The sequence below is a fragment of the Borostomias antarcticus genome (assembly GCF_949987555.1).
Source record: "Borostomias antarcticus genome assembly, chromosome: 10".
Lineage (NCBI taxonomy): Eukaryota > Metazoa > Chordata > Actinopteri > Stomiiformes > Stomiidae > Borostomias > Borostomias antarcticus.
Window position 1 is genome coordinate 11,489,643 of NC_140243.1, and position 9,124 is coordinate 11,498,766.

At 44.9% G+C, this 9,124-nt stretch overlaps 2 protein-coding genes across 2 annotated transcripts; both read left to right on the plus strand.

The window, feature by feature from the left end:
• Positions 1 to 1,200: 1,200 nt before the first annotated feature.
• jun (Jun proto-oncogene, AP-1 transcription factor subunit) lies at positions 1,201 to 2,178 on the plus strand (the record flags this gene model as incomplete). Its single annotated transcript, XM_084444017.1, has 1 exon — positions 1,201 to 2,178. The coding sequence occupies one exon, from the start codon at positions 1,201 to 1,203 to the stop codon at positions 2,176 to 2,178; it is 978 nt and encodes a 325-aa protein (XP_084300143.1).
• A 3,871-nt stretch (positions 2,179 to 6,049) lies between these two features.
• On the plus strand, positions 6,050 to 9,124 carry caiap (CARD- and ANK-containing Inflammasome Adaptor Protein; the record flags this gene model as incomplete). Its single annotated transcript, XM_084444480.1, has 4 exons — positions 6,050 to 7,214; positions 7,413 to 7,596; positions 8,048 to 8,270; positions 8,384 to 9,124. The coding sequence occupies 4 exons, from the start codon at positions 6,050 to 6,052 to the stop codon at positions 9,122 to 9,124; spliced, it is 2,313 nt and encodes a 770-aa protein (XP_084300606.1).

Genomic DNA, 9,124 nt, shown 5'->3' on the forward strand with positions numbered 1-9,124 from the left:
TTTTCATGTCTAAAAATAGGCAAAAAAATATTTTTAATGGGTGTATGCAGTATTTTTTCAATATCTATTGAAAATAAGCTTGTATTCACAAACCCAGCTGTAAATATTTAAGTTTTTAGTGTATTGTCAAAAAAAAAGTAAAACTTTAAGCCTGACTTTATCCATTGTTTAGATAGTAGGTACCGAAATATATGCAAATGTACGCATATTTAATGAGTTATTGCCTAAGTTGCATACCTAAACTTTTTTTGAGAGAGAAAGTGTAATACAAAAAATATTTATCTTGATGTGAAGATTAAACTGGTAAAAATTAATCTTTAAAGGAAAAAAATATCATATTCAACTGTAGTGTCTCCCCTTAAGAGAAAGAAAGAAATAGTGATAATGCAATGTTTTATTTGAAAAGTATTTAAGTTTTATTATAATGAAATAGCACATGTGTTATTTATTTATTACTTTAATAATATCTCCTGGATTTGAAGCTTTTTCTAGTATCCATGTAAAAGTTACAGGCTATCCCGCCACTGACAGAGCGGGTAACCAGATATTCAAAAACAATACGTCATCCCAGAATGCACTGCGCTCCTCGCTCTAGAGGATTACCTCATCCCATAAGCCACCGCGAGAGTAAGAATCTTCTGGGTGGTCGTCAAGGCAACGCCGCCTTATCTGAAATTTTGGGCACGCCCTGCGAACCGCCTCCAGCCAATGGGAGAGCCTATGCATGACATCATTTATTTATCTATTTTTAGAGAGGCAGCGGTAGCAGATAAGGTTGGCCTCCACGCTGTATTTCTCAGAGTATACACACAGCACTAGAGAGACGCACCGTAGAGAAAGTGGTGTGTAACTGTAGAACGCTTTTCATCGGTGACGGTCTAGAAGTCTGAACACATCTGAAGAAGCATCCTAAAGAACATTATCCGGCAATCTGACGCTGAGACGAGCGCTCACTGAACAGAATATTATTCAGCGGGACAACGGGACCGTTTTCATGTTCTGAAGTTTCTTACAGGCTCCGGGACACGCGTTTGTTCCAGAGAAACCAAGTTCAGTAAGGGAAAGTATCTTTCTGTTATCCTCAAGAACCACTGCTGAATTTTCTCACACTAACACAACTGAAAGAAGAACGAGCGAGGGAATTAAGCGTTTTTGTGCGCGAGACATTCTGAAGCGAGTAGCCTAGGTGGTTTCTTTTCTATGTCTACCAAGATGGAAACTACTTTTTATGATGACTCGCTGAACGCCTTTTCTCAGCACGATAATGCGGGTTATGGATACAACCCCAAAGCACTGAAACACAAAATGACACTCAACCTCGCCGACCCAACTGGCACCCTTAAACCTCATCTCCGGGCTAAAGCCAGTGACATCTTGACGTCTCCGGACGTGGGGCTCCTCAAACTGGCGTCGCCGGAGTTGGAGCGCCTCATCATCCAATCCAGCAACGGCCTAATAACCACCACACCGACCCCGACACAGTTTCTCTGCCCGAAGAATGTCACAGACGAGCAGGAAGGATTCGCAGAGGGGTTCGTTCGTGCCCTTGCGGAGCTCCATCATCAACACATGCCCAGTTTACCCAGTGTGAATGTGACTTCAGCCCCGCAGACCAGCGTAAACACCACCATGCCACCTGTGTCATCTGTGGCGGGCGCTACTGTTTATAACAGCAATGTAACCATGCGCTCTGATTCACCCGTCTACGAGGACTTGAACACTTTCAACCCGACAATCAGTACCAACTCCGCCCCGAGTTACACAATGTCAGCCCCAACCATGTCCTTCCCCGCTGCACCGCCACAGCTCCCCATCTACGGAGTGTCCACTGCCACTCTTCCCCGTCTCACGGCGCTCAAAGAAGAGCCACAGACGGTGCCAGAGATGCCAGGGGAGACCCCCCCTCTATCCCCCATTAACATGGAGAGCCAGGAGCGCATCAAGGCAGAGCGGAAGCGAATGAGGAACCGAGTCGCAGCTTCCAAATGCAGGAAGAGGAAGTTGGAGAGAATTTCGAGGCTCGAGGAAAAGGTGAAGAATCTGAAATCTCAAAACTCTGATCTTGCGTCGACTGCCAACATGCTGCGCGAGCAGGTGGCCCAGCTGAAGCAGAAGGTGATGAATCACGTCAACAGCGGGTGCCAGCTCATGCTAACGCAGCAACTTCAGACGTTCTGAAGAGAAAATTGTAAGAGGGCAAAGACTGTAACTAAAATTGAACGAAAGGACATCGTTTGATGGTGAGATTGTATATCCCGTACCGTGGCAGGGTGTAGGATGATACATAGCACGAGACTGGCGGGGCTGGCACTTTCTCTGAACGGGTGCCTCGCGCTCTCCAGTGGCGCGCTCTGGGGATGGGACTCTGGACATTGCGCCCTTGAACAAGAGTGAAACAGCAACAAACATGACACGCGCTATGTTTTGTTTCGTGTTGTTTTTACAGGAAACGTGAAACTGAACTTTTGTTGAATAAGACCAAGCTCTGCATGGACCTGACCATCCCGAAGAAATTCAGTATTAGAGAAAATGAACCTGCAACAGACCGGCTGAAGCCTCTAGGCGCCAAAGGAGGGCGTGTATGCTCTGAAAGGCTGAACACTTTTAACAAAAGCTGCCTGACTTCTGAGTTTCAGTACCATGTACTTTTTTTTGTAATTGTAGGCATTTTTTCTTTAAGTTAGAAAAGCTTCAAGAGTTACTTGTTTTTTTCTAAAGTTGCTTGATGGGGTTTCACTCATTGTTATATGTATATAAGATCAACTTGGAGTACTTAAGTTTACCATTTGTAATAAGAAATACTGTATAATTTGTATGTTTGTTTTCTGAGTTCTTCGGAAACTAATCGATATTTAAGAAGTGTAATAAACTATCTGTAAACTTAGACAATGCCTCTGTCTTCTGTGTGTGTGTGTGTGTGTGTGTGTGTGTGTGTGTGTGTGTGTGTGTGTGTGTGTGTGACAGAAAAACTGTGTGTGTGTATACAGTAAGACATGTTGCAACTTGCAACACATCTCCAGAGCAATATGCTCCCAGAACCTCAAGGTAAATTCCAAGAGTGCCTTTGTATTGATCCTAGCTAAGTGATTGTGTTTCAGGGTCAGTGACCCAGCTCACACTACTACAGATGTAGGCCAATGCTGCACATTGGTGTGCAACTTGAGTTGGCTAAGCAATGCCTCTGTTCCACTTGTTAGTCAATCTAACAAGGTAACAGTAGGCTAATGTAGATATCCACAAGTGAAGTGCCCTATAAACTCATTGGTCTCAAGCCCTTACCACCTCACACATTTGAATAAAGTGCAGCAAACATCTTATAATTGCAGTTATATATTTGTTAGTGCTCCATTGGACTTAAACTATAGCATCCAGCACAAATGAATGTATGTAGCTCTACATTACACCTGTTATAGCTGTGTGTATGGTGTTCACTGATGTTGGTCACCTATTGCATCATAGGCCATGATCCCAGCAGGTTAAAGGAGCACTTCCCTTGCAAGTGTTCTAACAGCAGAGAAGTAGCCTACACTATACAAGGAGAGGAAGTGTATTAGACAGACTATGAAAGAGTGAACTGGTCTAGATAGGAAGAGAGTTGATTAATTAAAAGTCAGGCTGGATGGATGGATGGATGGATGGATGGATGGATGGATGGATGGATGGATGGATGGATGGATGGATGGATGGATGGATGGATGGATGGATGGATGGATGGATGGATAGATAGATAGATAGATAGATAGATAGATAGATAGATAGATAGATAGATAGATAGATAGATAGATAGATAGATAGATAGATAGATAGATAGATAGATAGATAGATAGATAGATAGATAGATAGATAGATAGAATCCTTCATTTAGAGAACATACTGAGACCAGGTCTCTTTTACAGATGTGCCCTCCACAACATCAGTAGTACAGTAACAGCTACAATCTAGAGTACAGAAAAATTCAAAATAATGTAGGTCTACCGTTCTTTGGTAGCCACCAAAAACATCGACACAATATTTACATCCCTTGAACAGCTGAACTTGGATGTGCAGGTTGTTCCACTAGATGGCGACATTGTCAATTGTATGCAGGCCACTATTATTTCAATGTATTGCATGGTCTGGATAGTCGAGTGCAGATGACGTGTCCTTTGACTCTTCAAAATATGAAACTGCAACTTACTGTAGACTGAGAACAACTGGCAACTTTCAGGCTGTTATTTCGTCTGCGCCATTGTCAATTTCTATAAGAAACAATAAAAAACACCTTCATTAGGCTATAACTGTTAAACATGGATCCTTAATCTGTAACACCTACAATCTCACTGATATCTAACTAACCCTATGTACCCAGGCAATGGGGCACTGCAATTTATAATTGGGCTTTATAATAAAACGACAATACAGTGGTGGTACGCATTTAAGATGCTTAATTGACTAGATGGCTTATCAAGTAACACGAGACGTGACCTGACGTATAATGACAGTGCAGACCCCCGTTTTTAAATATTAGGCCTATTTATCCTACTATAGCCTAAGAAAGAAAAGCCGAGTTTCTCAAACTATGATGGGTGGGTGTAACATTGGCAATAATTAGGCCTATATTATGTTTGTCCAATCATTATGGGACCTGTAACAAGAGCTGTGGGGTTTCATTTACTCAGAGAATATTGTAATTTATACAATAGGCTATTTAGGTACAGCTATTGTGTCTCTCAAATGATTTATTATCACTGCGCAAATCTGCTTTGATCCGATTGCCCGAACTTGGGACAACATGACATCATTCCGGAAAACGGTACCCTCCTGACCATATAAGGTTGTAAAATGGCCCGGCAAACGTACGTCATCCCGGCAGATAGGCGTGTTTTACGGGAACTCAGCCGCCTCACTAATCTTCTGGCAGGCTGAATACTAAAGCAGTGTGGGCAGTTGTCCTCAAGGTGATTGCATGGTGCTCTGTAAAGACAATGAAGGGACGTATTTGATCCAGTAGTAAAGTCTCGAATGTGTTAGACATTATATTCAACAGAATACCAAGTAATGATACAGCATAAATCAAAGAAATTCATTTATTATACCCCACTTAAGCATTTCAAGATATCAACAATGGTATAATATTATCTATAGGCTAACAGATTCACAGATCGAATCACTGATATTTAATAGATAGATAGATAGATAGATAGATAAATAGATAGATAGATAGATAGATAGATAGATAGATAGATAGATAGATAGATAGATAGATAGATAGATAGATAGATAGATATTACACAAAGGCAGGCACAGAAATGCACAAAAGGTCATCACACACAAAGGCACCATATAGCCTACAGCATACAGCAAGATGTAAAAACTGTTAAAAAAAAATTCTACAATCAATAATACAGTCAATTGTAATATAACCAACATAATAATAATGATAAGGACAATAGTAATAATGATATAGACATGCACGCACACAATGCACACACGCGTATACACACACACGCGTATACACACACACACACACACACACACACACACACACACACACACACACACACACATTGTAATCAAGGTAACAGTGGCCAGGTTGCAAATTCCTTTGCTATTGTCACCATTGAGTTGTAGGGCCACGCTGGGCCATGTTTGTAGGGCCACAAGGTGCTATACAAATAATGTTTTTTAATAAAGTTTATTATTATTATCATTCTTAATGATTCTGATGATGATTATTATTAATAATATTTTTGTTATTGTTATTCTTGTTATTCTTGTTATTATTATTATTATTATTATTACTACGTGTCAGCACCCTGAAAGTGCAACACACCCATCTATACAGTATATGTTACTGGTATATCAAAACAGCAGTCAGACCATTGACCTGAGTTACTGTATGTCCACCCAATCAAACAAGTTAGAGCCTTCTCTATTTACCTGGTTGCTAAGGTGAGATACTTCACTTAGCAATGCAGAGTTAAAACAAACACACACAGAGCCCCTTGGTAGTGTAAGTGTTCAGTCGCACTTATGTTATGATATAACCTCTTACCAAAGATCGTCCAAAATGTTCAACCATACATTCAAGGATTTTCGAAATGTTCAAGGAGCATCGAACACCACCAATCCTTACGCTATCGACGTGATCCGGGCTAAAAGGAGGGATCTGGTCTCTGCAATCTCACATACAGAGGATCTGCTAGATCTCCTTGTCACAGAGGGGGTCATGCCAGCAGACAAGAGATCTGTTGTCTTGACCATTCGAACACGCGAGGAGCGTAATTCAAGGGTCTTGGACATCCTAGTATCAAGAGGTGAAAGGGCATGTCGGAAATTCTTCCACCCCTGTCTGATGCTGGCAGAGCCCGACCTGTATCAGGGGATCAAAGCCTATGTGGGGGGTGTGAATGAAAGTGTACATGACTCAAGGAGACAGCTGATTGGATACTTGTTAGAGAGGGACGTGAAGGGATTGGACAAAAGTACATGCCGAGCTGTCACTCGAAAGACTACCAAGGAGAGCACAAGGCTGAAGGTTAAAACAGAGGATGATAGTATCACTCAATCAGTAACAGAGGGGCAAAACACAGCACAACCCAAACCAGGAGGTATATTCAGTGCCATCGCGCGGAGGGAACTCTCGTCTTTGGAGGAGCTGTTAAAAGAAACAGACATCAACACAGTCAACTACTCCAATGAGACATTATTACATGTAGCTGTGGAACACGGCCATCTGTCCATCATTGAACTCCTCCTCCACAGAGGTGCCCAGTTGGATCTCAGGGATGTAGAGGGCTACACACCCCTACACAGAGCAGCCCTCAAGGGCCACACCAAGGCAGTCAGGGCCCTCGTAAAGGCTGGGGCCCCCATCTATGCCCTGGATAAACACTCAAAGACCCCCCTGCAACTGGCAGTGAATAACAGACACCTAGATACAGTGAAAGCCCTGGTGGAGGAGGAGAGGAGGCTCTCTAAGAACCAGGCCCATGGCTCCTTCCTCCACACTGCAGCCAGGGAAGATGACTCAAAGCTGGCTGAGATGCTCCTACAGTGCGGGGCTGCCGTGGATACCAGGGATAACCATAAAAGAACCGCCCTGTTCCATGCAGTCAACCAAGGCTGTGAGAAGGCCGCAACGGTCCTGCTTAAAGCAGGTGCCTCTGTCGACCGTGCGGTCATAGACGCAGCACTGGAGCTCAACCGTGGGTCCATTCTCCGTCTGCTTCTGAGTACGTACAGTAGGACCGCTGGTTAGTGCAACTTCTAGTTTAAGTTTATTCATGGATAGCCCTGTGAGATGAACCATCTCGTTTTCACAGGGGTCCAACACGTCTATCAGACATATCGGATATAGTAGCTTGTTTGTATAGTGTAGCCTATGTGTATGCTGTTTACAGTTTATTTGTGTTTTGTAAACCGTACTGTAGGTTATGCTGGAGGGTCTTTTAGCGCGGAGGCCCTGGGATCTGCTCTCTTCTCAGCAGTAAAGAAGAACCAGGATGGAGTTGTGGCTGCTCTGATAGACAGCGGGGCGGATGTGAACGTCTGTGACAAACAGGGCTACACCCCCCTGCTGCTGTCCGCTGAGCTGGGACACACAGAGGCATTCAGGTAGCTAACCTCCTTGAGTCTCTGAATACCTAGTCTCTCTCCAGACTCAAATTTTACGTTGAATTGCTGTGCTCTGCACACTGACTAATAGAGTCTGTGCCAGTTCGCCGCCTGAGCTGGTATTCTGAGGCCGTATCGACGGTTCAAAATTGAAAGAGTGACAGGTCATAGCAGCAAATAAGAGACGCTAACCCAGTTTAGATGGGTGGGGGAATATCTATGATGGGAGTGCCTGATCGAGAAAGTCATTACTGAATTGCATGAAGTGTCCCAGACCCATAGAGAGATCTGCAGCATGCAGTAACGTAGTTAGCGTAGCTTACATAGTGTATCAGCGAAAGAACTCTCATGGGTCTGGCATTGTTGAGACTACTGAATACCCAAAGCACATCCATGATTTATATACAGTAGATAAGCAGATAATGTGTTTCTTATTGTTACCCGTTTTCAGAGCACTGACAGCAAAACATGCTCGTCTGGACATGATTCTTCCAAACCTCTCCTCTGCCCTACACCTGGCAACCCAGAGTGGGAGTGTGTCCATAACAAAGGCTCTCCTGGAGAGGGGTTTAGACCCCAACACCTCCGGGCCTAAAGCCCATACCCCTTTACACATCGCTGCCCAGCACAACAGGTCTGCCTTAGTGGGGCTACTGCTGAGCGCCGGGACTCAGGTAATTACAACCCAGCCTGTCTGCTGAAATGTTCTGAACTGAACATCTCAAAACTTACTAACACAGGACTATGGTTATAGCACATCATTAGCTAACTCCTGTTTGCCCCTCAGGTGAACGCAGTAAGCCAGGATGGACTGACAGCCCTGCACATAGCCAGCCAGCAGGGCCACACAGAAACTGTGACCCAGCTCCTGAAGGGACAGGCAGACACAGGGGCCAGGGACAGGCAGGGGAGGACAGCCCTGCACTGGGCAGCCTCTGCCCAGGGGGGGAACTCTGTAGTGGGGCTGCTGCTCTCGGCCAGGGCGGATGCCAACCCCACTGACAAGGAGAAGAAGACACCCCTGCACCTGGCTGCTATGGACGGCAGAGTGGATGCTGTGACTTCGCTGCTAGCCTATAAGGCCAAGGGAGTAGCTAAGGACATGGATGGCTCCACCCCGCTTCACTATGCAGCGGCCCATGGGCATGCTAAAGTGGCCACGGCTCTCCTCTCCTCTCTCAAGAACAAAGGAGTAAACGAGAGGAACGCGTGGAGGAGAACGCCGCTCCACGCCGCGTCCGAGAGAGGCCACGACAGTGTCGTTGAGCTGCTCCTGGGAGGCGGAGCCAAGATTAACACCCTGGACAACAGCAAAGACACAGCCCTGCACTGTGCTGCCCGTGCCGGCCACCAGGAGGCTGTCAAGAGGCTGGTGGGATGGGGACACGGGGAGAGGGGGGAAAGGGCCAACCTGCAGGCAGCCAATAATGTGCGGAAGACACCGCTGCAGGTGGCAGAGAGTGGGGACACACGTGGACATGAAGACATCGCCACTTTGCTCAAGAAAAAGATGCTGCTCATAAAATAA